The sequence below is a fragment of the Panthera pardus genome, unplaced genomic scaffold, assembly GCF_024362965.1.
Source record: "Panthera pardus isolate Hobbes unplaced genomic scaffold, ASM2436296v1 HiC_scaffold_17, whole genome shotgun sequence".
Taxonomy (NCBI): domain Eukaryota; kingdom Metazoa; phylum Chordata; class Mammalia; order Carnivora; family Felidae; genus Panthera; species Panthera pardus.
In genome coordinates, this window is record NW_026526732.1 from 115,300,056 (window position 1) to 115,328,053 (window position 27,998).

A 27,998-nucleotide genomic window follows, 5' to 3' on the forward strand; every position below is an offset into this window, starting at 1 on the left:
TGTCACCAACCAACGGTTTCAAACACAAGTGAACAAGCTCTTAACATTAAAAAAAAGGTGTAAATCTTCCTTTTTGTCTCTTTGAATCCTATTTCTCCTCTATTTCTTTCACAAACATTTGTCCTGATACATTTGTATGCTTGAAAGTCCTCTACTGATCGATTACCTTTCAGATTTTCCCAAACAAAACGCATATAAAGGTAATTCTTGACATTCATCTAATTTCCTGACATTATAAGGCTCTAAGATAAAAAATTCTTCTAGATGGAGTTATGTTTTACAATTGTTACTATACACTTGATCAAACTCAAGTGTGTTATAAATATTGATAATCATTTAATATAAAAAGCAAAATTTACTAGAAATACATCTGTTTATAGGAATCATGATCTTATTTCTATGCTTTTAGTGAAGACAAGGGTTTATACTGGTAAGAGCTGGTAGGACTACCAGTTCATTTATTTTAAAATTTGTATTAATTGGGGCGCCTGGGTGGCTCAGTCGGTTGAGCGTCCGACTTCAGCTCAGGTCATGATCTCACGGTTCGTGAGTTCGAATCCCGCGTCAGGCTCTGTGCTGACAGCTCAGAGCCTGGAGCCTGCTTCGGATTCTGGGTCTCCCTCTCTCTCTGCTCCTCCCCTGCTCACACTCTGTCTCTCTCTCAAAAATAAATAAATATTTAAAAAAATTTAAAAATTTTTTATGAATAGAAGATAGAGGAACACCTGCCAGGCTCAGTCAGTGGATTACGTGACCCTTGATCTCAGGGTGGTGAGTTTGAGCCCTATGTTGGCTGTAAAGGTTGCTACAAAAAAAAAACAGGAGATAAACAATTATAGGCATTTTATGGGATGAAATAAGAGGAGGAAATTCATAATATAATCATGAAAATAGATTTTAATTACTACATTCAGTACCACATACCAAAATGGAACAACATTATATAAAAGTTTTATCTTTGGATCTTTCCCAGAGTTATCCTGAAAATTTTGGCAGTCCTAGAAAACATTCCAGTTACATTAAAAAGAATCAGAATCATTCTACTTCTTCAGCTGATCAACATGTTTTTATTTTCAACAAATGACACAGCCTAGGAGAGAATATTGAGAATAGCTGAAAATAAATGCTTATTTTTTAAATATGAAAAAAAAAAGCCCAAGGTTTTAGTGTTGAATGTTTCTCGTCCACGTTCTCTTTGTTTTGGCCTCCTGGGACCTTTCCCCATTCTTTGAAAATGGGTCGGGGAAGAAAGAGGTAAAAATCACCATTGTTTCTTCCCCTTCCTTATTACCGTCATAGATCTGGTTTCAGCACATCTCCACAGGAGCTAAAATACTCATTTCTAAAATGTATGCTTTACTCTTAACAGAAATACGTACAAAATGGGAAACAACACAAGCTCTGTGGGTTTACAGTACCTTGCTTAATCCTTCAGGAGACCTGGCTATCTGGAATGAGAGGGTTCACACCCCTGGACGGTGGTCCACTGTGAGATTTGCCACGGCTGCTCTGGTCACGTGGAAGGATTGTTATGAACTCAAGAGTTCTCAGGCAAATTGGCTTTAGGAGGAGTATATACGGGATTTGGGTATCGAGAAATAGACTTCCTGAAACTGGTAGGTGCTTAAGTACTCCCAGAAACTCCTTATGTACCTGAGTGGGGGTGGAGGGGTAAGGCGAAGGGGGGGGGGTTGTGTCTCCATTTGAAGAGCAGTGTTGATGGTAGTCCTGATGTTCTGTTTCTTAAAATGGGTTGAGGGAACGTGCATACCTGCTTTACTTGACTATTTTTATTTAAATTATATATATATATATATATATATATATATATATATATATATATATAATTACATTTACACATTTGATATATCTTTCTATAAATGTAGTTTTGGAAATCTGCCATGTTTGCAGGCAGTTTTATTTCTCTCCTCCCCCCTCCTCCCCCCACCCCCCCAAACACAGGGAAACTGCAGCCCAGGAAGATTGGGTTCGTAGTGACACAAGGAAGCTGAAGGACTCCATAAAAATCTGCTTTTGGCTCCTTTTTCTGCTTCCATTTTTGCTAGGACCTGCACCCCTACCCCACTTTAAATATGCCTCATAATGCAAATAGTGTATGTCCTCCTATAAGGGGCAAGGAGTTAATGATTTCTTCAAAACAGATAACATCTAAAGAAGGATCAGGTGAGAATGACCGGATGAAGCCATCATATGCATATTCTAGACCACTGACACTGGACATCTTCACTCCAAGGTACCCTGGCTCCAAGGACAAAGGCCCCCTGGGCCTCTGGTTCCTGGATGCCTGAGGTGATACAGACACCAGATCACTGTCCTCAGGAAAAACACCTAGACCCCAAAGATGAGACTCCCTTCTTTCTTTTATGAGTCTCCCACTCTGTTTGTACCTGTATTCTCTCTATTCCTTCAACAAACTCTTTTGCCTCCTTCTGGCTCGTGCTTGATTTCCATCCTGTGCGAAGCCAAGGACCCTCTTGGTTGGTCCTATGGGACCCCCCCGCCCCCGGGTCCTCAGACTTGGCCTGCCTGCCATCAATAGGCGTGTGTTCCCTGAAAGGGAGATATGTGCAAAACGACCTCCAAAGGAGCTGGAAGACTGAAGGACAAAGCCAATAAGTCCAGCTTTATGAGAAATGGTTTTTTAAGGGGACTTGTGGACAGAAGTATGTCTTGGGCTGTGCAACAGGAGTAGATCTTCGCAAGACCACCCCCTGCTAGACCTACTTTTATAACCCTAGAGGCTGGAAATACATGCGGGGAGCATCCAGGAGGAGAATGTTTGAGAACAGGTGCATGTTGTAGTGTATCTCTGAGGTGGATGAAGGGCATTTTGCCCCTAGGGAGCGCTTAAGGATGTGGTTAAACAAAAGGGAAGAATGTGGGGTGAGGGGGGCTGTGCTCAAGAAGTTCTCAGGTCACAGAAAGGCCATCATGGTAGATTTGTCCAAGATGATGGTAGTGTGGTTCACACAGTGTGACAGTGGGAAAGAACATAAAATTTTCATAGCTGGCAGGAGAATTCATCTCAGAGAGAGAACTATCTTTATGTAGGAAAATAATTAAGCCCCTTTATGGTCTAGATTTTAAAGAACTTGGTAAGCAAAGAGAAAATTCAGTATTTTACATTCAAAATAAAGGGATTTGGATAAACCCTTGCATATATGATCAAATGATCTTCCACATGGGTGTCAAGACCACTCAGTGGGGAAATGGCAGGAAGGTGTTAATATCCAGAGTTGATAAAGAACACCTATAATTCAACAATGAGAAAAGCAAATAACCTGACTTAAAAATGGGCAGAGGACTTGAACAGCCATTTCTGTAAAGATGATACACAGATGGCCAACAACCACATGAAAAGATGCTCAACATCACTCATCATCAGAGAAATGCAAATCAAGGCCACAATGAGCTATCGTCTTATACCCATTAGGATGACTACTATTAAAAAAAAAACAACTACAGGGGTGCCTGGGTGGCTCAGTCGGTTGGGCGGCCGACCTCGGCTCAGGTCATGATCTCGCGGTCCGTGGGTTCGGGCCCCGCGTCGGGCTCTGTGCTGACAGCTCAGAGCCTGGAGCCTGTTTCAGATTCTGTGTCTCCCTCTCTCTGGCCCTCCCCCGTTCATGCTCTGTCTCTCTCTGTCTCAAAAATAAATAAACGTTAAAAAAAAACAACAACAACAACTACAGGGGCACCTGGGTGGCTCAGTCGGTTAAGCATCTGACTTCTGCCTTAGGTTATGATCTTGTGGTTCATGAATTCAAGCCCCACATCAGGCTCACCGTTGTTGGCACAGAGCCTGGTTCAGATCCTCTGTCCACCCCCCCCCCGTGCCCTTCCCGAACTTGCATTCTCTCAAAACTAAATAAAAACATTAAAAAAAAACCCTACAGAAAGTAACAAGTGTTGGCGAGGACGTGTAGAAACTGGAAGCCTTGTGCATTGTTGGTGGGAATGTAAGATGGCCCAACTACTATGGAATACAGTATGATGGTTCCTCAAAAAATTAAGCATAGAATTATTACATGATCCAGCAACTCTACTTCTGGGTATATACACTAAAGAATTGAAAGTAGGATCTCAAAGAGTATTTGCATGCCCACTTCCACGGCAGCGCTATTCACGATAGCAAAGGAAACAAATGTCCACTGATGGATGAAAAGAAAAATGTGGTCTTTACATACAATAGAATATTGTTCAGCCTTAAGAAGGAAGGAAATCTTGTCACACGCTATTACATGCATGAGTGTGAAATAAGCCAGTAACCAAAAGACAAACATGGTGTGATTGCACTCGTATGAGATACCTAAAGCAGTCAAATTCACAGAAATAGAAAGTAGGGTGGTTACCAAGGGCTAGAGGGAGGGGGAAAAGGGAATGGTTATTTAAATTTTTTTTTTTTAAATGAGTAGGGTTCACTCATTTTTTGAGAGACAGAGAGCGAACCGGGGAGCAGCAGAGAGAGAGAGGGAGGGAGACACAGAATCCAAAACAGGCTCCAGGCTCTGAGCTGTCAGCACAGGGCCCGACGCGGGGCTCCAACTCACGAATCGTGAGATCATGACCTGAGACAAAGTTGGATGCTCAATTGACTGAGCCACCCAGGCACCCCAGGAATGGTTATTTAAAGAGTATAGACACTCCTCTGCTCAAATCCCTGCAATGGCTCCCCATTGCAACAAAGAAACAGCAGAAGTTGTGATAATGGCCTCCAAGGTCCCCATAGCCTGTTCCCCACACTGTGCTGGCCCATCTCCTTTCTCTCTCTCCTTTCACTCACTCTGCTCCAGAGTTCCTGGCCAGCCTGATGTTTCTCCACCCTGCAAGGCCTATTCATATCTTAGTGTCTTTGCTCTAGACAGTTCCTCTTTCTGGAATGTTCTGTGCCCAGAAATCCTTAGATTCCTTCAAATCTTTGTTCAAATGTGACTTTCTCAACGTGGCCTACCTTGACCACCCCATTAAATACGTCAATGTGTAGACTCTGTTTACCCTGCTGTACTCTTATTCTATGTACTCATCATCTTCTGGCATATTCATATTATTTTTTAAATATGTTTTATGTCTTCCCCTGCTAGAATGTAAGCTCTATTGGGGAGAGTGATTTTTGTCTGTGTGTAGTTGATGTGTATTCCAAGCACCTAGAATAGTGCTTTATAAATAATGGCTCCTTAATAAATAGTTGCTGAATGTTGAATCAGTCTTCACAAGAGAAAACACTGTTTCCCACGTGAACCTGGGGAGTACTAATATGGAAGGTTGCATCTTGTACACAAAAGATATCCTGTGGTCAACTAAGCTTGGTGTCCCTTTCTTGGAGAATGACAATTGACTTGATGGCCTACTGGTATATTTTTGCGAAAATCTAAGCTTGTTTTACAGGCTATTCTGTGAGAAGTGACCAATAATGATGGGAAAATGTTTAGAAATAAATTAAAGTTGCAGAAATGGCACATTAGGAGTACAGGAATAGAACTAGGGGGATAGGGGCAAATACCTACTTTGGTTCTATAAATAACAGACTTCACTGTACTGTCAGCATTTAGGGCTGGCCAGCCTAATGTGCTGACCGAAGGCTTCAGAGGCTCCAAACAACAAGCTGGGTCATGAGGACTTCAACTGGAAGAAAAGAGATAGTCATGAGTCCCGCTGGCTGCATTGACTGCCAGGGAACCATCTATCCACTCATTCCAAAATATGGTTACGCTTGGCACTATCATTGGGTCAGGCACAGAACAGAAAGGGGAAGAGGAAGGTGAAAAATTCAAGAGTTGAGAGAGATTCCAAATGGTCTCCAAGATGAACACAAGGGTTCATGGTTAACACATGGGTTAATGCTGTGGAGTTCGCTGAGGCCTGAGATGGCAGTAGCCTTAGCAGTGACACCCACAGTGAGGCTGAGGTGGGGGATGGAGAGAGTGGGAGCCAAGCATCTCAGCACACCCAAGGGCTCCAGCCATTGGGCTAGGTCCTACCTGGCATTTATTTATTTATTTATTTATTTATTCATTCATTTATGTATTTATGTATGTATGTATGTATTTATTTATTTATTACTGCAGCCGACCAGAGAATCCTGACAGCATTACCATAACCAGATAGCCTCAAGTATTGTCTTCAATCACACTTTATTATTCTTAGAACACTTCTTTGGCAGGAGTATTTGGAACATAGCCAAAGAAGCAGGAAATAAGGGGAGGGGGAAGACTTTGAATATCCAAGATAGACAGTATGGGTTTACTTAAAATTGAAATACTTCACTTCTTCAAGAACTCCTTTGGCACTCAGCCAAAGCCTCGTGAAGGCAATCTATGGAGTTCACAAGATCACAGGAGAATCAAAATGGCAGGTGAGGCAGCGACAACCGGAATATGAGAGCAGAAGAGAAGACTGAAAAACTAGAAAGTAGACACAATAATTGAGAAAGTTTACTTCTTTGGGTATAATGTAGGACAAGGACAAACTCTTGATGTATCAGTGGACTCAGAGACATTGCTGCATTGTGGAATGGGTTCTCATTCACCGTAATGCCCGACTCACCAATAAAAATTCAGTTGTGATCACTAAGTCCACTTAAGTATGCAGGGATGCATTTGAGGAAGCTCTCATTCCCAAAAGACTAAAGTTACAAATAAAATGTCAGCTGGTAAAAGAGAAGCTTCAGCTAAGAAGAGTTAATTAGTTTGTTAATTAATCTGTGCCTCCTCTAGGTTTTAGGCTCCAGTCCTGACATTTAGAAGTTGTACAAAATCATGTTTATAAATATCGTTCTGAGTATTTTTAGCTGATGGAGTTTTGTCAGCAGGCTTTATTTCTGCATTCAGTTATCAGTGACTAATTTCTTTTTTTTTAAGTTTTATTTATTTATTTTGAGGGAGAGAGAGAGAGAGAGAGAGAGAGCAGGGGGAGGGACAGAGAGAGAGAGAGGGAGAGAGAGAATCCCAAGCAGGCTCTGTGCTGTCAGTGCAGAGCCTGATGTGGAGCTTGAACTCATGAACCATGAGATCATGACCCTAGCTGAAATCAAGAGTGGATGCTTAACCGACTGAGCCACCCAGGTGCCCCATGAGGACTGTTTGAATTCAGTTTTGTTGTTTGAGAATCATTGGTTGGTTCTGGCCGCTCATGTGACTGGTCTTGAGTTTCTATCAGTCCATAGTATCATGCTGCCTTCCTGAAACATGCCAGAAAAATTTCCAGGTCTTTTTGTCTGGCCTTCACAATTTGAGCATGGCTCTGTATGGGAGATTAAACAAGTGATCTCGACATCAAGACTCATTCTTCTGCAGACAGAAAACAGGCAAGGCTGACTGCCTGTAGCACCACCCCTGCCATCAGGAATGACAGGCCCATGTCACATGTGTGGGCGGGCCTCTCTTTTTTTTTTTTTAATTTTTTTTAACGTTTATTTATTTTTGAGACAGAGAGAGACAGAGCATGAACGGGGGAGGGGCAGAGAGAGGGAGACACAGAATCTGAAACAAGCTCCAGGCTCTGAGCCATCAGCCCAGAGCCCGACGCTGGGCTCGAACTCACGGACCGCGAGATCGTGACCTGAGCTGAAGTCGGACGCTTAACCGACTGAGCCACTCAGGCGCCCCTGGGCGGGCCTCTTGATAGAGAAATGCTTTGTTTTAGAGAAGGCAATGTGGATAATGACTGAAAGCCCAGGTTCTGGATCAGATAGACATTTTTTTTTTTTTTTTTTTTTTTTTGGCTTAACCTCCCTTAACACAACTATGATGCTTAACTTTCTAAAGTCCAGTTTTCTCGGGGCACCTGGGTGGCTCTGTCAGTTAAGCGTCTGACGCTGACTCAGGTCGTGATCTCGCAGCCCATGAATTCAAGCCCCACATTGGGCTCGGTGCTGACAGCTCGGAGCCTGGAGCCTGCTTTGGATTCTGGGTCTCCCTCTCTCTCTGCCCCTCCCCTGCTCAGACTCTCTCTCTCTCTCTCCCAAAAAATAAATATTAAAGAAAAATAAACTCCAGTTTTCTCCTCTGTAAAATATTGATTATAGTAACTGCCACATGGGCTATTGTCACTGATAAATGAAACAACTTTTGTAAAGTTGTAGCTAATATATCAAATAATAATTATTACAAATCTACAGTTGACAGAGGATGTGAACAGAGATAAATGGGAAGGAAAAGGGAGTGACGTGTCTATGGTGAATCTCTCATACGTCTTAGGATTATAGTCCATTCTTTAGTAGCCTGTTTGATTAATCAATCATGGAGCTATTCCATTCTCTTGATATTGTGCCTGATAGTTCTTTTAGCATTAATTGTACTACAATATCACTAGAATAGAACTGTTAAGATTTAAGTCCTGTAACATTTTGTTTTTAAGATCTGAGCATAGTTACTGCATTTTTAAGGGAAAATTTTAGACTAGATTATAACCTGTGTTTTGCTGAGCAGAAGAAAATCTGTAGATGGCTACTCTTGTCATTTTAGTTTAATTTTTTATTAAAATTTTTAAATTTTATTTATTTTTGAGAGAGACAGAGTATGAGCGGGGGAGGGGCAGAGAGAGGGAGACACAGAATCTGAAGCAGGCTCCAGGCTCTGAGCTGTCAGCACAGAGCCCAACGTGGGGCTCGAACTCACGGAGTGTGAGATCATGACCTGAGCCAAAGTCGGCTGCTTAACCGACTGAGCCACCCCGGTGCCCCTACTCTTTTCTTTTTAAATCTATGCCAATGCAAAGACCCATTTTCTGAACTTGAGGAGCATGGATTTGTTTGTAGAATATTATGAGTGGTCTGAGTACTTGCTTCATAAATACCACCCAAACTGGCCTCCTCTTCCTTCCTGGGAGTTCGCATCTAAGTATTGATTTTATTGATTTTACTTTATTTTTATTTTTATTTTTTAAACAGGCTTCCACGCCCCTTCTGCCCTCAACCACCTCCCTTAGGCTGTCATGCTGCTCAGGGTAAGAGGAACACAGCTTCAGTTCTGGTCAGTTTCCAGAACCGTGTGATATCTGTTGAACCTGTCTAGCCTCGTGCCTCAGTGAGTGTGAATGTGGGTGTGGTGTGAATAAAGCAGAGATTGTCATCTGCTGTTAGTGACCTCCTATAACATCTCCGTGGGGCAGGGGAGTGGAGGTAGAGCCTTTTTTTTTTTTTTTTTTTTTTTTTCCACCCCTGGATGGGGGATCATAGGTTGAGAAACTCTGGCCTGGCACTACAAAGTTTGGGGCGGCTCTTTGGTGATTAAACCGCTGGAGAACGCAAGAGTGAGGGCTGAACTGGGGAGAAGTTGTTACCGGTGTCTGTCAGGCAGGCCTGCGGGTGGATTTGAAGATGGAGGCCACATTGACAACAATATTACGTCTGCCTGAACGTCCCTGCCCACCCGTTGGATTCTCCTTGGCTCAGTAACAACTCCCAGGTAAACCGCTGATGCAAAAGTTTGGGCTTGGTTTCCCCGTGTATCCTGGGAGTCCGCATCAGCTCCCCTTTCCCTGGATTTATTATGCCCATCAGCTGAGAGCGCTGCTTTCCTGTAAAGCTTGCTTCATCAGCTGGCATACAGCAGTTCAAGGCTTTCCGGACTCTCCAAACCGATTAATCAACTGAAACCATTCTCTGAGTGCCCGTGATACGTTTGGCTCCCTCTGGGGACAGAGACGAAGTGTCTCCCTTTTGAGAACACGTGCGTGAAAACGTGTATCAGAATGCACTAACGTAACAGAAGCACCGCTTCTTACAGAGGTAAAAGAATTCCCAAGCCAAAGGGATGGGGGGAAAGGATCCCTCCATTTGCTGATGTGACACGGCTCAGGGTCTCGCGCAGGGGAACGCGAAGAGAGGGAGCCTGGGTTCCGGGGCGCTGGTTTGCAGCCCGGTGGGGGGGGGGGGGCGGGTGGTGTCTCCTTGGGCCTCCAGCCCCTAGCAGATTAACCCTTTGCAGCGAGGACTGCGAGCGAGAAGGCTCCAAAGGAAAGCGCAGGAAATGTTAGCCAGCGCGCGGACTGGGAGGGGGGCGGGGAGGAAGCCGAGACTGCAGCGAGACCAAAACAGGGTGGGGCGCGGGGTGCTCCCCGGGGAGAGGCGCCCGCCCGGGTGGCCGGGATGGAGACCTCTGCGGGGCGCGGGGAGGCAGGCCGGCGAGCTCGGGAGAAGGAAGCGGACGGGCGCCTCCCGCCCCCGGGGCTGCCCGCCAGCGGCCGCAGGGCAGGGCGGCGGCGCCCGCCGGCGTCGCTCTCCCGCGCCCGGGTCGGCCCGGGCTCTGGCCCGGTGGGCGGGCCGGGCGGCGCTCGGGGCCGGGCTCCGCTTCCCCACTTTCCCTCCGTCCCTCCCTCCTCCCGGGGCCGTCCCGGGCGGCCGGGCCAATGAGCGCCGAGAGGAGGGCAGCGGGAAGCGGAGCGCGCCCGGCGCGGCCCTCCCACCGCGCCCCGGGGCCGCCGCGCCAACGCCGAGGTTGCGCCCCGGGAGTTCGCGCGGCCCCCGGCCTGGTGGCTCGGTCCCCGCGGGCGAGGCGGCCGTGCGCGCGCGCGCGCCTGGGGCAGCGGCCCGCGAGCGCTCGGGCTGCGGGACGGGGAGCGGGGTGGCGCGGGCTGGGGCCGGGGCAGCCGCCTCCCGAAGATGCAGGATGGCAGCGGAGCCGCCGTCCAGCCTCTCGTACCGCACCACGGGCTCCACCTGCCTGCACCCGCTCAGCGAGCTCCTGGGCATCCCGCTGGACCAGGTAACGGGCGGCCGGGGCGTGGGCGCAGCGAGGGACCCTCCTCCCGGGCCACCGCGGGGGGTGCGGGCTGCGGGCACGCGTTAGCCACCGACGGTCCTCCCCCCCCCACCCCCCCAGCCCCTATAGCAGATTTCACAGCCACAGACTCGACAGGTGGGCTTTTTTACTGACAACGTTTGTGTCCTCGAAGTGTGAAAAAAATCGGTATACCCTGAAAGACGGGTTCAAATGATACATATATTTTTTCTTCTTGAGGTTTTGGGTTGCCTCGTTTCCTGTCACGAAGTTCTAAGGTATTCTGACAAATGAATCAGGTGTTTGTTTTGTTTTGTTTTGTTTTGTTTTCCATCCGTGTAGTCGAGTCTTGATTATTTTTAATTTAGATTTCTGTCCTTAAAAGATAAGCCGGCTTGGTCTGTTTCTGCGGCCCGTTGCTTGAACAGACACCTGGGTTTTAGACTTGGGTGGTGAGACTTGCCTGATCAGAGGGACAGTTATTTTGTGCCAGGTGTGATGTCCATCGGAAAGGGAGGAGTTACACAAGATTGCCATGGTTTCCCAAGGGGCTCCAGTTTATCCAGTGGGTTCATTCTTGAGGTTCTAGGCTCCCGAGTGAGTTAGGATAGTGGGAGAAGAGAGGCTCAGAGAAGTTACTTGGACTGTCCAGGAACTGTCTGCTACCGTTAAAACTGAAAATGGCTATAAAAAACAGTATAATTCCTGGTAGGAAATCTGCCTGAGGGTTGAGGCTGCCTTACTCATTTTCTTGTGTCTGCAGGTGCTGTAGGCTAGATCTGCCATGTCTTTCGTGGAGAGTCAGTAAATATATGTTGATTTAAGTGGAATGAAGTGTGTTGGGGGACCGCCCATTCACCTCGGTTTAGTTTCATACCCAGGTTTGCCCCAGGTGTCTTCCTCTGCTTTTCACTACTGATCTTTTTTTTTTTTCCCCTTCTTCTTTTTTTTTTTTTCTTCTTCAAACGGGAGTATACCTGCTGCCCTCTCCACTCACATTCCTTCTGCAATGAGGAAGTGAGACCTGGACATTTGCCTTATTCACATACTGTTTACTGAGCCACCCTTCTACCTGGCTGCCTCCAAAGATCTGACTCAGAGCTCCACCTCCTGTGGCCATTTGCCTTCGCATCAGTTGCAAAATCCAGAAAGTTAACAAATGGGGGGAGGTATTAGATGCTAACTTGTGCTTTTGTAAATCAGTCTTCGATTTGTAATGAAGATGGGAGAGTCCCAGGGACTTAGGCAAAGGCAGAGATACTAACAGATTCTTTTGCCCTGAAACTGCTATATAACTCATAGCTGACTTTCCTTAAGCGGAATGTGTTTTGTACTTACCCTTCAGCCCCAGCCCCAACCCCCATCAGAATTTATTTTAGTTGCATTTTCTGTTTTAAGTTATTTGGCATTGCTAGAGAGAGGAATCTGGGGAGCATTTTCGTATGGAAAGGGATAGTTAAGGAACCCTGACAAGTTACGACTGAGAGGTGCTGGTACAATATTATCAGGTGCTTTTTAACTCATCTACCCCCATCCCCAGTCTCCTGGGTTTGTCAGAGGAACCCTGTTTTTAATTTATAAACAAGAATAAAAGAGGCTTAAGGATGTTTAAGGCTGGGAGAAGGGGATTTCTGGGATAAACTGAAAAAGAAAGGGGCCATGGGCAAGGAAGGACCCCTCCCCTCCTTCCCACCCCCCCCCCCCCCCCACTGCCCCATGATGTCTTTGATCTTTGGATGACCCCACCACCTTCCAGCAGGGTCACATCTGAGTGATTCTTGCTGGAAGAAGTACATATAGGGCAATGCCCCAGCTCACTTATTTAAGGCCTGATGAAAGTCGCAAACCATAAATAATGTGGTTTGAGGCTAAGTTGTGGCTTGAGAATTTGGAAGCTTCGTGTGTTTTTCTCCCTCACACTTTCTAATGTTTATTTTTTATTTATTTTTAAGAGAGAGCGCACGAGAGAGAGGGAGTGGGGGAGGGGCAGAGAGTGAGACACACACGCAGAACCCGAAGCAGGCTCCAGGCCCTGAGCTGTCAGCACTGAGCCTGACGCGGGGCTCGAACTCACGGACTGTGAGATCATGACCTGAGCTGAAGTCCGGGCCTTAACCGACTGAGCCACCCGGGCACCCCTCTTCCTCACCCTTTCAAGGCCTTTTTAAGGTCTTAGATGTCAGACTTGACCTACTCTGCCAGCAGACTTCTTTTGTGAGTGCTTCTGTGACCGCTGGCTGGCATTCAGCCTCCTAGAGCTCCAAATGCCCCCATGGGTAAAAGGGGAAATGGCAATATGTTCTGCATTCTGGGGGCACCCGGGGGGGCTCAGTCAGTTGACTGTGTGACTCTTGAGATCAGCTCAGGTCATGATGTCAGGCCCGTGGGATTGAGCCCCACGTGTTGGGCTCTCTGCTGAGAATGGAGCCTGTTTAGGATTCTCTCTCTTTCTTTCTCTCTCTCTCTGCCCTTCTCTCCTGCTTGTGCTCTCTCTCTCTCTTTAAAAAAAAAAAAATCTGCATTTTAGAGTGGAGAAAGTTTATGCAGATAAAAAATGCTCTACATCAGGAAGGTCCTTCATTCACACAGGGTCCTGGCAGGAAACTCAACTCAGTGGGTTGCAGTGGAGACACTTTAATGAACTACATGGAGGGATGTGGGCAGCATTAAGGGACCCACTGGAGGAGGTTCAGGTACTAAGACCTGGATGCGGAAGGGGAAGGGGAGGATGTGTTGTTACTGTTGCCCAGTGAGAGCTGTATCCACCCCTGCAGGCGGAAGCAGAGAGAGAGAGAGCCTCAGCCTTCCTTCCCTCCACCCACAGTCCTTCCGTCTCTTGCCCATCTCCGCAGTAGTCAGATCACATCTAAGGGTGACGGCCTGGGGTGCCTGGGTGATGCGGTCTTCAGGGGCTCCACTCTGGGCCCAGAACTTGGAAGAGAGAGGTAGAGCCAGAGGTGGAGGACAATCCAGGAATAAGAGAATAGTCCTCAATAAATGTTTGCTTCTGTCCCACCGAAGAGTGGCTTTTTATTGGCCTGCAATATGCTAGAGGTGACAAAACATGTCCCTTGTGTTACTTAAATAGCTCCTTATAGGCCACCTGAAGACGTTGACTCTTCCCCCCTCCCCATGTTCGCATTTCATAGCATTTCATGCTTGTATTTGTAATTTCTGCATTGAACGTACATCTGAGAATGTCTTTGGCTTCTGGGTGTCCCTGTGTCAAGTATTTTATTACTTGCAAAAAACCTAAAATATCTGTTGAGCATTCTACTGTGCGAGTGAAGAACTCATTTTTCATTTGATTCTTTCATTTATCTGTTCTGTTAACTCCCCAGGGAAGCTTGCGGGCGATCGATCGTGAGGAAACGTCTATTATTTTAATTTCCAGGGACTTTACTAGTCTGACATCTTCCTAGAGATGTTAAATGTAAAATCATCTTACTTGATTAGAAACAAGTAGAGTACAGAAGAATTCAGATGCAGAGGGTAGGAAATGGATGATGATGTAGGACCCTCCACAGGTGTGTCACAGGTGAGTGTGTGAAAATTGGATTTCTAAAACAGTGGGTCGCTGTGTATAGCAAGTATGGAGTGCCGACAACTAGTAGGGTTATTTAGATATAAAGCTTCACTTGCCCGGGATAAATTAGGTAAGAACTTTTCTTTCTCATTTAGAGTGAATCAGGGAACAAAGGATGAGTATTTGTCTTATTTTTTAAGTCATCTGCTTGTTTCCTTTTCACTTGGTTTTGGTTGTGGAATGTGACCTGATCTGCCTTTAAACTAAGGATGGCTTTCCTTCCTTCCTTCCTTCCTTCCTTCCTTCCTTCCTTTCTTTCTTTCTTTCTTTCTTTCTTTCTTTCTTTCTTTCTTTCTCCTTTTCTTTTGTTTTTAAATATTTAATGTTTATTTATTTTTGAGAGAGAGAGAGAGAGAGAGAGAGACAGAACGTAAGCAGGGGAGCGGCAGAGAGAGAGGGAGACAAAGAATCCGAAGCAGGTTCCAGGCTCTGAGCTGTCAGCACAGAGCCCGATGTGGGGCTCGAACTCACAAACTGCAAGATCATGACCTGAGCCGAAGTCGGACACTTAACCAACTGAACCATTCAGGCGCCTCTCTCTCTCTCTCTCTCTTTCTTTCTTTCTTTCTTTCTTTCTTTCTTTCTTTCTTTCTTTCTTTCTTAATGCTTATTTATTTATTTTTGCGAGAGAGAAAGAGAGAGAGAGAAGATTCCAAGCAGGCTCAATGCTGTCACTGTAACCTCCCCCCTCCCCTTGATGTGGGGCTTGAACTCAAGAACCAGAGATCATGACCTGAGCCAAAATCAAGAGTCAGATGCTTAACCAACTGAGACACGCAGGTGCCCCTAAACTAAACATAACTGTCACAGTTTGTAAGACTGATTTAACCACCATGATGGATGGATATCAATGTTGTTAATTGCGTGATGCATTGGGTATCAATGTGGTTAATTGTTAAAACGCCTGTTTTGAAAGGAGTTTTGAAAGCTGAGCAAGAAATGGGTTTCCTGACTATGAGGAATTTCCATTCTGGTGGTGGGGAGCTCTGGGGGCCAAGGCTGTTTTTATCGGTTGTCCTACCAGACTTTGTATACTTTTGCATAAAGTAGCAATTCTTTGTTGAATTAGAAGTCCTTGCCTGGGTTTCATTCCCCTTCCAAACCCCAACCTAATCAGAAAAAGCGTCAAGGGAAAAATAGACCCGGACATAAGAATCCAGGAAATGATTTTGAGATTAAAGCGGCAAAGGTTTAGGACAATTAACATAAGCTTGTGTTATAGTTTAAAAGGCTGGGTGAATGAAGACCAGCTCTAAAGACCTGGCATTCTTGATGAATGGTGAGTCCAGTAGTGAGTTTCGATTATTCCACCGAGGCCTCTGACCGCGAGGTTTCTTTACTTGCCTGGAGCTTTTAGTCACCGGTTGTTTCCCTTGTCCAATCTTGGAAAGCCCAACCTGCAAGTCTCTTCTTATCTAGATCTTGCCCTTGGTTAAAAGCTCAGCTCACATTCCATAGTCATTATTAAATCAATTAAATATTTATTTAATGCTGTTAGTGCCTGGTACCTGGCCAGGTGGTACAAATACAAGGCTAAAAAGCATCAAGGCCCCTGTCCTGGAAGGGCTTGCACACCAGTAGAGGAGACAAAGGACCCATGTAAGTATACAAGTACTGTGTACTCACTGACTTGTGCAGGTGCTGACAGAAGTTTGTAGATGGTGCCCTGGTGGAACAGAGAAGGCAAAGCCATAGGACATGTTGGATTCCTGTAGAAGTTACTATTTACCTTTAACATGGTTTACAACCAAGTGGACAGCAGATCAGCCTTTGTTGGGAGAAGGGTCCTTTGCTTGGCCCACCCCCTCCACACCCCCCACTGATGCCGCCTCAAGGCTGTACCCTTGGGTTTCTGACTTGAACAATCTGCTCTTCACCTTGGGACTTTCCAGTTCATCCCAGCTCAGGATGGGTGTGGGCATATGGCAGGCCAGAGAACATCAGCCCTGCAGAGCGCTACTTTAGTTTTCTTTTTTGGCCTCAGTAGTTCCTGCAAAGTCAGATCTGCAATCCCCTTGATGCCCCCTTCTTCTGATGTCGAAAATGATTGGCAAACAGGAGGAAAATAATTTGGTTAGACTGCAGACAACAAGTTTTGAGTTTCTCCCGTGTTCCCCAAGAATTCCTTGGGGTTTGTTGGGCTGCGATGATTCAAACAGCAATAAAATAGGGTCCATCCTCAAAAATCTTGTTGGGTGAGGCAGGGACACATACGTCAACTGGTGTTGCTCATGTGCAGTGACCTGGACCAACGGTATCAGCCTGGAAACTGGTGAGAAATGTACATTCTCAGGAGCGCCTGGGTGGCTCAGTCCATTGAGCATCCGACTTTGGCTCGGGTCGTGATCTCCCGGTTCGTGAGTTGGAGCCCCAGGCTTGCTGCTGTCAGTGCAGAGCCTGCTTCGGACCCTCTGTCCGCCTCTCTCTCTCTCTGCCCTTCCCCCACTCATGCTGTCTCTGTCTCAAAAATAAACGAGAAAATAAAAAGTAATGTCCATTCTCTGCCTAGTGTCCCCATCTGCTGCTCGGGGGACAGGCACAGCCCTGGGTGGTTTAATGAGCCCCCTGGGGCGCTGAGGCACCCCGAAGTCTGAGAACCACTGCTCCGCACGGCACCCTGGGATCCCAATTAATCAAGCAGAGTGGAGGGAAAGATCTATTCTTTGCGAGGGGACAAGGCGTGGTTGTCAGAGAGCCTCTGGCAGGTGAGGAGTAGCATGTGTTGGGTCTTGCAGGATGAGGAGGAGTTTAGCAGGCAAAGTGGGTAGAAAGAACACACGCATAGGTGTGGACGACTGAAACCGCTCAGTTCTGGGAGCTGAGAACACGCTGAAGTGGGTTGTGGGCTGCAGTGAGTGGACTGCGGGGTCCAGGCTGGGGAAGAGAGCAGGGGTCACGTCACGAGGCAGCCGATGGGCTCTGGCGTGTCTGTACCTCATCCTACAGACTGGAGCTCTGCGGACGTTTTCTATAAAGGGCCACACGGTCAGTATCTTCGGCCTCAGGCCCTGCAGCCCATCACATCTACTCAGCTCTGCCATTGCATGAGAGTAGAATAAATAACATAATACATAGTGAATCCATAATTGGGTGTGGCTGCATTCTCAGGAAACTTCACTCACGGATACTTGTAAACTGGAGTTTCGAGGGCACCTGGGTGGCTCAGTCGGTTAAGTGTCCAACTTCGGCTCAGGTCACGATGTCCTAGCTCATGAGCCTGAGCCCCATGTCGGGCTCCGTGCTGACAAGTCAGAGCCTGGAGCCTGCTTTGGATTCATTCTCCCTCTCGCTGTCTCTCTCTCTCCCCCCTGCTCTGTCCCTGTCTCTCAAAAATTAATAAACTTTAAAAAAAGTTTTAAATTGGAGTTTTGTATAATTTTTCATGTGTCAGGAAATTTTCTTCTTTTGATTATTTTCAATCCTTAAAAAAGAGAAAAAACATTTTTTTTTGCCGGCAGGCCACACAGGAAACGGGCAGTGGGCTGGGATTGGCCGAGGATTGGATTTTGTAGACCCTTGCTAGAGACGAGTTTTCCATAAAATTTGATGCATGGACATTCTTCAGAATCTACTGACATGTGTGTTTCAGGAATCCGGCCCCAACTGGTGAATCAAATGTTGGGGTGGAGGGGCTCCCCAGGTGATTTCTCCGGCCAGCTGAAGCTGGGCACCAATGCTACCATCAAAGGGAAGACAGTGATGGACATAAGGTGTGGGAAGATTTTAATTTTGTGGAGCAGGGCAGGAGTCATACGGCCGCAGGTTGCAGGGACGGAGGAGGGCGGGCGTTTGAGGATGGGAGAAGGCGTAGCGTTGTCTTTCTGGGATGTGGAGAAGGGGGTGTGCACGGTCCATTTAACGGGCTGCTGAGTGTAATCGACGGGCTGAAAACCACAAATTTTGCAAGGCATGAGTTTGTGCCAATATGCGATTTTTCTCTTCGAGCAGCTCCTTCTAGGAGCAAAAGCAAAACCGTTGGGCGTTTGCAGAGAGGGTTGCTAGGCAGTTAAGAAGAAGGGGTGTTGAAAGATGCCGACAAGTACTTGGAAGTGATGGGAGAGAGAAGGGACACATCCAGAGTTTTGGAGGGACTGAGGAGTAGGTGCAGAGGAAAGGAGGCGGGTGGGGGCTGGCCTAGTGAGTGGAAGATTCCTAGTGAAGCTGTTCGGGGCAGTGATGACAGTCCGGGTGTTGTATGGTAGGGGTGACAGTTGGGTTTAGCCAGCCACCCCCGTGGACTGGGGGGGGGATCTGGCAGACTTCCTCCCAAAGTTTGAAGCAGGTGGACTTGGGACGTGAGCCGGAGGCAGAGGAAAAGGCTGGGCGGTAACTGAGCTCTCTAGGTTGGTAGGTTCTGAGAGCATATGGCTGGACCGGAGAGGGTAGACCCACCCTCCTGTCAGGCACTAAGTCAGCTGCTCTGCGTGCATGACCTCCCTTCATTTTTTTGTTTGTTTATTTTGAGAGAGAGAGAGAGAGCATGCACGCATGTGCGAGCAGGGGAGGGGCAGACAGAGGAGAGAGGATCCCAAGCAGGCTCTGTGCTGCCAGTGCAGAGCCTGACATGGGGCTCAATCCCACCAACGTGAGATCGTGACCTGAGTCGAAATCAGGAGTCAGACACTTAACCGACTGAGCCTCCCTCCTCCCCATCCCACCCCCCCCCCCCCGCCCGCCCCCGCACCATCTCACTTCATAAAAGGAGGAGTTTGGGCTGAGTCTGGAGGGAGCACAGATTTTCTAGAAGGATGGTGGAAGAGAGGTGCGCTGAGGCAGCAAAGGGGAGGGGAATTTGGAAAAGCAGTGACGCTCCTGTCTCTGCTCATCTGTTGGCACATAGTTCTCCACCAAGGCTGGGAGGGAAGGGAGAGAGCTGGGACGGCAGTGCGGGGTTTTGGGTAGAGCAGAGGGAGGGCTTTGAGGAGGTCGGCAGAGGGAAGGAGGTCTGCATGGGACGATGAGTCACGGAGGAGGAGGAAGTCCGAGAGGCACATGGCTGCAAGTTGACAAAGGGGAGCTTGGTGGCTGGGCATGGGAATCAGAATGAATGGCAGGGTTCTGGGCAGTGGGTGCGGGCCCCTGGGGTCCCGGAGTCCTGATAAGCCTGTGGCCAGTGACCGACCTTGAACATGGAGTGCAGTGTTTCCTGGGGCTGCACAGAAACGTGGTGGAAAGTTCCTTTGTGGTTCCGAAGAGATTGCTCAACTTGCAGAAACAGTGTGCGAATACCAAGCGATAAGATGTGTTGAGGGCAAGGCTGTGAATTCCATAGAGTCGAGAGGGCAGGGCTGGTGGAGTTGGGGACTGCCCCATGGCGTGGCCCTGCGGGAGCCTGTGCACACAGAGCAGGAGAATGAGCCGTCTCCGTCTGGGGGGACTCTGGGTGAGTCCAGGAGGTAGGCTGGCCCGTCTGGAAAATGCTGACTGGTGTCGCAATCTGCTGGCTTAACTTGACAATAATTGAAGAGAGGACAGAGAATTTGCAGGCGTGACCACATACTTCCTGCCATTTTAAGCAGAGGCCCAGTGGGTTCTGGAGCTTTAACCTTCCTGTCATGGAACAAGAGTGGATTCTTCCCAGCTTGGCCTCGGTTTACCTTTCTGGCTTAATGACACCGGCGGCTCTCTATATTGAATGCATGTGCTCTCAGGCCTTCAGTCAGCTGCTCTGCGTACATTATCTCATTTAACGGGTGTGACAACATTGAAATTTATGCCGCAAATTTCAATGTAAGCAGTGGGCCTACGGGACTTTAGTGCCTTGCCGGCAGCCCAGAGGCTGGAAAGGGGCAGAGGCAGGACTTCAGCCCAGGACTGTCTGATTGTTGTGCTTCCAGGAAGTATGGCAGCCACGACTTGCTTCCCTGTGCACCGTGCTGTCATCCCAGGGGACTGTTTATTTCCTATGCCTCAAATGCCGTGTGCCTTTCGCACCTGCCAGCTTCCGCCTACACTCTTCCTTCTCTCTCTGAGCCTCGTCCTCTTCCCAGTTCTCATTTCCTGTTTCGTCTCCGCTGTCTCTCTGTAACCTTGGCCTTGCTGTCTCCCTCCGCTCCAGGGGCAAACGGGTCCCTTCGTTTTTTCTGTTTCTCCCCGGGACTTTGCATACCATATTGCAGGGCTTACCTTACGTCTTAGATATTAATTGGTCTTTCTGCCCTGCCTGACTCTGGGAGGCCAAATAACTGGGTTGGAATGGGGCTGCGGAGATTGGTTAGGGTGTACCTTAATCAAGCGACAAACCCATACGCGCTTGTTCAACCACTGTATTGCATGTGAACCCTTGTAATACAACGTGCTGCATGCTTCAGGGAGTGCCTGCACGTGCCACTGCCCGGGGGCCACCAGGCCTCTGCAGCCGCCCTGCGAGCTGCCGCCTTAGGACGAGAAGGGGAATGTGCTGGGCTGGGGCCAGATGGGCCCTGCAGAATCTTCCAGGAAGAGGAAGCTGTTTGAGCAAAGCTACTGAGACTCGATTGGAGAAAAGACCAGCATTCTTCGTGGGCAGTGACTGAGGGTGAACCTTCGTCATCTCGGTGTGCTGAGTACAATGCAGGAACTTCATAAATGTTTGTTGAACAGGAATTTTATTTACGTTCTTGCATTAGAACGAATGAGTAAATTCAGTGAGACTTGGGAGCCAGCTCTTTTTACCAACTGGTTAGGTCTGTTTGTTATTTGGAACCTGCATTTCAGATTCGTAGGCCTGATATCTGATTGGAAAGTTAATGAAGGGCCCGGTTGCTGATAGTTTGAAATTAGCCTTGGCTTGTTTAAACCATTCCCAGTTGTATTATGTGGGGTTGAGGTATGCATTCCTTGGGATTATTAGTATCAGTTTTGGGCCTGTTTTCTCAGATTTGTGTGGGCAAAATGTGGACGTTTCCCGCAGCAGCCTACAATCAGGTGTCGTGTGTAAAAGATGCCCTATACCCAAGTGTTTTGCAGCATGGCCTCCGAATTACATTTATAAAGAAAGGTTTCTGAAAAAGATTCTAAGGAGAGACAATCTGGAATTATGTTTTGTAGTAGCAACTTGTAAAAGGAATTCCGTATGTGTAATTTAATAACAGAACTTGGTTGTGTGCCTTCCAGAAGCTTTCTATTTTAAGTAAGTCAACCCTTTCAGTAAACAAGATAAAGGAGAAACTTGCTGTGGCCGTATTAATGGCTATTTCTAGCAATTTCGCCAAGGATCAGTGTAATACTCGGTGGGAAAAGTTAACTTCAGGTAGTTTGTACAGCTGAAAAATGTGCTTTATGAAAAGACCTCTGTCCCTTTGGGCTTAAGAAATGTGACCATCTCCCCCGCGATGAACTCTTTAACCTCTTTGTAATGTGCTTTCTGGTTCTCCCGAAGACGTGCCCTTGGTGAATCAGATATCCAGTTCCTTGTAACAGTGGGGCTGTGGTTACAACTTCCTCAAGTTGTCAGCGGTTCATCTTTTATGCGTTAGTAATCAGTCGGACTCCAAATTGGTTTTCAAAGCCCATAACAGCACGAAAGCGGTTTTAAGTGTTGAATTCAGATTTCTGGGCTGATAGTGCTGGGGGTTTCCCAACCATCTTATTATTACAAAGAGTCCATTCGCAGGCTTGTTTACCAAACACCAGCACAGAACTCAGGTCCTCGTCTAACGTGAGAAAGATCGAGGGAGGGGGTAACCTTTGAACAGTTTTTGTCCCCGTGGTTCTAAATTCTGAGGTCAAACAAGTAATTAAAATCACAAAGACTGTAGTTCATCTCCTCCCAGCCCCTGATTTGTCGCATTCATCATTCTGTAGCTTTAATTTGTCAGCAAAGGTAGACACCAGAAGGTTGCTAAGGCCTAGAGGAACTAGGTCTAGAGGAACTTTGGCTAAATTCAGAAGTCCTTCTGTGAAATTTCATGAAGTGGTTTCATTATGAATGTCATAGAGTTAAAACTTCTTTTTTTTTTTTTTTTCTGGCATTATGTTTTACCCTGTCTTTGTTTTTATTTAGTTTTATTTATTTGTTTAAATTTTAAAAGTTAATTTGAAATTAATTTTGTGGCTTTTATGTTACTTCATTTTTAAATCTTTTTAAATGTTGATTTTTAGAGACAGAGAGAGACAGAGCATGAGCGGGGGAGGGGCAGAGGGAGACCCAGAATCCGAAGCAGGCTCCAGGCTCTGAGCTGTCAGCAACAGAACGCGACGCGGGGCTCGAACCCACGAACTGTGAGATCATGACCTGAGCCTAAGTCGGATGCTTAACCAGTTGAGCCACCTAGGCGCCCCTGTGGTTTTTACATTGTAAAAGTACAGTAAAAAAAAATTCGTTTTCTGCCTAGGTAGCTTATATGCTTAGTATCAAAAGCACAAGGCAGAAAAGAGGATATAATGAAGGGTCCCTTCCCACACTCCCCCTGCCCCTTACTTTGCAGCTGCCCAGATCGCCTCCCCACTGGCAGCCAGTGACGTCCTTTCCGAGATGGGCTGTGCATACGTGTGTGCAGAATCTCTTTGCCTGTTTTTCTGAGAGTAGACAGTTCTTCCACTCCTTGCCTTTTTTTTTTTTTTTTAAACTTAGTGCCTCCTAGGAGTGATTTGTATCTGTATATACAGAGCTCCTGTGACATTTGACTTGCTTTCCGCCTTTTCTGAGAGTTCTGTTTCTGTTTCCAGGAACTGCCTTGCCCCTTAGCAAGAGCATGGAGTGCCAGTCATGGTGGGAGAGGAGGTCGGGGACGGGGCTTCCCACGCTGGCGCCCCCTCCTATGTTCTCATTCCCGAGGACTGTGGTATTAAACAGCACACATTCAACTGGGTAAACTTAAAGATCAAATTGGCTTTATGCAGCCTTTCATGAGTTGGGCAGCACCCCATTTAAGCGATTGGAAGGAGCTCCGACAAGCCGTAGAAAAGGAGAAAAATTTTAAATGTTTACGTATTTATTTTGAGAGAGAGAGAGGAGAGGGAGAGGGAGGGAGAGAAAGAATCCCAAGCAGGCTGTGCACCTGCTTGGGATTGACAGGGGGCTTGACACCGTGAACGGTGAGATTATGACCTGAGCTGATATCAAGAGTCACGCAACTGGCTACCCAGGGGAAGACTTTTAAATGAAAAAAGGGTGCGGAAAAAGGAAATTATTAGCAAAGAATGCATTGTTCCAGGCAAGGTCCCCTTCCTAAGGGGACTTGAACGGTCTCTCTGGTGGGATTATTGCATTGGTGCTGACCAGGTAATTCTGAGCTGATTAGTTAAAGCTTATATCCTGGGGGCGGGGGGGCGGGGCACTTGGGTGGCTCAGTCGGCTAAGTACCTGACTGAATTTCAGCTCAGGTCATGATGTCATGGTTCATGAGTTCAAGCCCCATGAGTTCGAGCCTCGCGTTGGGGTCTGTGCTGATAGTGCAGAACCTGCTTGGGATTCCCCCTCTCCCTCTCTCTCTGCTCCTCCCCTGCTTGCTCGCTTTCTCTCTTTCTTGAAATAAATAAATAAATAATTTTTTTACATTCCTGGGTAATCAAAACTACAGCTAGGCTAGGTATTAAGTCTTTGCCGATTGGGGCTTAGCATAAGTGACTCCCAATTTGGGTCTGCTCTCTCCTGCTTAACAATGGGGAGCACCAAGGTCCCCTTCCAGTAGCACACATGGTGGGGAGAGAAATTGGGGTTTGTTTCCAGTTTCTCCTCACATGGAGAGAAGTCCACTCTGGACTGAGGTATAAGAATATTAAAGACCCCTGCAATCCTCAAGTCCCAGGGATGAAAATGGCTCTGTCTCTAACCGGTGTCGGCTGTACCTCGTCAGAACTCTTGGTATGCCCATCTGCTGAAAACCTGTTCAGCCCTAAAATTCTGTTCTTCCAGAATCTTCAATAATAGCAAGGAAGGCTTGTTTTTTGTTTTTTAAAATTTTTTATTAAAAAAAATTTTTTTAAATGTTTATTTATGTTTGAAAGAGAGACAGACAGAGTGCAAATGGGTGAGGGGTAGGGAGAGAGAGCGACACGGAATCTGAAGCCGGCCCCAGGCTCTGAGCTGTCGGTACAGGGCCCGACAGGGGGCTCGAACTCATGAACGGTGAGATCGTGACCTGAGCCGAAGTCAGACACTCAGCTGAGTGAGCCACCCAGGTGCCCTGTAAAGAAACACTTTTTTGAAGGTAAAGCCCGCAAACCAAGACTCTTTATTTTCCACTTTTTGGTGGCCGTAGGTAATAGGATTCTACATGTATATTTTACTTTTTTTTTTCTGCAAATGTAATGTGTGCCTTTTGGTGAATGTTGGCTGAATTGAGTTAGCCTTTGGGGTTCTGGAAACATCTCTCTTCTTTCATCTGTTGAGGTGGAGGAAATTTTCTATGACTTTCAGAGTCCTTCTAGCTGGACTAAGAATGAAATTGACATGAGACAGATTAACGGGAGAAAATCAAATCTAATAGCATATGTATGAGGAATCTGCACAGACGTGAAAATTCCAAAGACACTCAGGCCACATAAAGCTTATTTTGTGACCTCCTGAGCTAAGGAGAGGGGTAAGGTCTGGAGGTACAAAGGAGAGGATGACCATTAGCAGGAAGGTGAGGAGATGTTTAGAAAACAAAGGTTGTCCTGCTATGCAAATAAATTTCTTTAGTAAAGAGGAATCTCTGTTCATAGCTCTCTTTCTGGTACTAGCTGTCTTTTCCAATGTAAATTTACACAGTGGAGGGGGAGGGAAGGAGATTTTTCTGCATCTGCAGTTTGGATTGCTTTTAAGTCAAAACAATCTTTATGCCAAAGTGGCCCCATCTCGGGGTGGCCTGACCCTGACCACTGCACCCCTTTTTTAGTGTAAAATCAGAATTTAGGAATTGGGGTGCTTTACTCTAGAAAAAAGATCATGTAAAGCAGCGTGGCTATTTCTTGTCTGCTAGGGCTTGTTGAGCTGTTTTTCTTCCCTTCTCCATTCTTCTCCAAACAATACATGTTCATTTGCCTGCAGATTATTTAACGGAAGGGGAGAAAACCAGCATTTCTATGAAATTATGTTCCGAGAGTCAGTTTATGTGGAGGAAAGGAGAAAATGATTTTTAATTTTTTGTTTTTCATGTAATGGTGGAGTTTACAAAAGAGTATAGTGGTAGACTATTTCACATTTATTTTTGTAATCTCAGCCTCATTGAGCTAACATTTACCTCAGTTTTATAGTTAGCTTTACTAAGCTGCCAAACTGAAGTTGACTTACGTGGTGTTTATCTTTCTACTGAAGCATTTAGAGCATCTTTAGACATATCTTTATCTGATTGCCAGTTCTGCTATCTTAGGTTAAAGGAAGGGCAGAATGTGGCTGTAAAGTAAAAATCATTTCCTCAGGACTTAGGTTGGGGCTCAATTTCTTCATACCAACGAATGAGGAATTATGAGTGTGCCCCTTTGAGAGCTGAAACCGCGGAGAGAATTTTAAGGCAGGTAGTAGGCTATGAAACTGTTTCGAAACTGACCACTTATAAGTTTGTATGAGAGCTGGAAAGCCAGATCTTGTGTACTTGGCAGCCTTGAAACTTTTATTAGACTAATGCGTGTCTAGCTTTGGTCCTCTGTTGCAGTTTCCAGAAGAATTGGAGAAGGTAGAAAAGAGCAGCGAAAATGGTTCTAAGAACAATTGAACTTGACAATTACGTGAAGTTTGCTACACAGAAGGAAATAACCTCAGGTGAAAAAGTGACTAAGGATAGCCAAAGCCACAGATCATGGAGAGCCATCAGTGAAGACCTTAAAATGCAGGGTAGGTGACCATAAGTGGGGTGTACCACTAACGCACCTCGTTTCCCCACAAAGGCCTTGAATGTGGTGGCCTTTGTTGTATTATTTTGTAATCAGCCCTCATAAACTCAAGTGAAAGGTACCAAGGTCTTAGCAGTATTTTAAGAAAAGACTTGCACAGGGGCGCCTGGGTGGCTCAGTTGGTTAAGCGGCCGACTTCGGCCCAGGTCACGATCTCGTGGTCTGTGAGTTCGAGCCCCGCGTTGGGCTCTGGGCTGATGGCTCAGAGCCTGGATGCCTGCTTCCGATACTGTGTCTCCCTCTCTCTCTGCCCCTCCCCCGTTCATGCTCTGTCTCTCTCTGTCTCAAAAATAAAAAAAGTTAAAAAAAAAAAAAAAAAAGAAAAGACTTGCACATCTTTTAAAGATGGCCCTTTGCTTCGTAATAGATGGGTCACATTCTTTGGTAATTAAAAAAAAAAAACTTACCGTTTTGGAATAATTTTAGATTTATAGAGAAGTTGTAACGATAGCACAGGGAGTTTTTTTTTTTAATTTTTTTTTTTTTCAACGTTTTTTATTTATTTTTGGGACAGAGAGAGACAGAGCATGAACGGGGGAGGGGCAGAGAGAGAGGGAGACACAGAATCGGAAACAGGCTCCAGGCTCCGAGCCATCAGCCCAGAGCCTGACGCGGGGCTCGAACTCACGGACCGCGAGATCATGACCTGGCTGAAGTCGGACGCTTAACCGACTGCGCCACCCAGGCGCCCCAGCACAGGGAGTTTTTATGTATGCCTCACCCAGTTTTCCCCAGCGTCAACATCGTACGTGGTACATCTGTCAAAATGACAAAAAGCCAACGCGAATATATAACTATTAAATAAATTCCAGAGTTTTTGAATTTCACCAAATTTTCCATTCGTGCGCTCTTTTTATTCCAGGGTCCTGTACCTTACAGTTCACTCATTTAAAGTATACGGTTCAAGGGGCGCCTGGGTGGCGCAGTCGGTTAAGCGTCCGACTTCAGCTCAGGTCACGATCTCGCGGTCCATGAGTTCGAGCCCCGCGTCAGGCTCTGGGCTGATGGCTCGGAGCCTGGAGCCTGTTTCCGATTCTGTGTCTCCCTCTCTCTCTGCCCCTCCCCCGTTCATGCTCTGTCTCTCTCTGTCCCAAAGATAAATAAAAAAAATAAAAAAAAAAAAGTTGAAAAAAAAAATAAAGTATACGGTTCAAAATGTTTTTTAGTATAGTCACAGAGTTGTGTAACCATTGTCACAAGCTAATTTTGGAACATTTCTGTCCCCCACCCCAGAGAAAGGCCCATGTCATTAGCAGTTCCTGTTTCTTCCTAAATCCTGCCTCTCCGTGTCTGCCCCTCCCAGTCCCTGGCAACCCCTAACCTACATTCTCTCTCTATAGATTGACCTATCCTGGCTGTTTCCTGTAAGTGCAGTCATATAATATGTGTCTTTGTGATTGGCTTCTTCACTTTTCAAGGGTCTTTGGTGATTTTTGATTGGGTGCTCATGCGTCGTTGCTCTGTTGTACTTCAACTGTGGGGATGTTTTGAGACCTGGCTTTAAAGCGCAGCCCTTTTAAAAAACATTTGGGTTCCCCTTCTGCCGGGACACCTGGGAGTATTCCCAATCCAGGCTCACTTAAATCGTACTTTCTGCTTTGGACTTTTTTTTTTTTTTTTTTGGGCCATACAGGGCATGTAAATTTAGGCCTCCAAACTCTCATTCTCAGGGAGTCTTTGCACGTTTCGGCTCTCCACCGAGAGTCGCGCCCCTATGAACACACACCCCACTGCCTTGGCTGTGGGGAGGGCGGTTTTCCCTAGTTAGCCGTTGCCTTTCAGGACTTACGGAGCAGTCCTGACTTCAAGACGCGTCTTCACTTTTTGCCGAGTCTCCAGTTCTTGCTCCCGTCTGTCCGTTCTCAGCCTGCCTGCCT

General features: G+C 46.6%; 1 protein-coding gene across 4 annotated transcripts in view; it reads left to right on the forward strand.

Annotated features, from left to right (window-relative positions):
* The first annotated feature begins 10,353 nt into the window (after positions 1 to 10,353).
* MBOAT1 (membrane bound O-acyltransferase domain containing 1) overlaps positions 10,354 to 27,998 on the forward strand; it is a 107,710-nt gene continuing 90,065 nt past the window's right edge. Inside the window, exon 1 of one of the 4 annotated variants that reach the window (XM_053904852.1) lies at positions 10,354 to 10,724. In XM_053904852.1, coding sequence (XP_053760827.1) covers positions 10,369 to 10,724 — 356 coding nt within the window. In that variant the 5' untranslated portion in view covers positions 10,354 to 10,368. Of the gene's footprint in view, positions 10,725 to 25,878; positions 26,063 to 27,998 lie in introns of those variants that run through there. The other 3 variants (XM_053904856.1, XM_053904853.1, XM_053904855.1) reach the window with 3 other exon arrangements.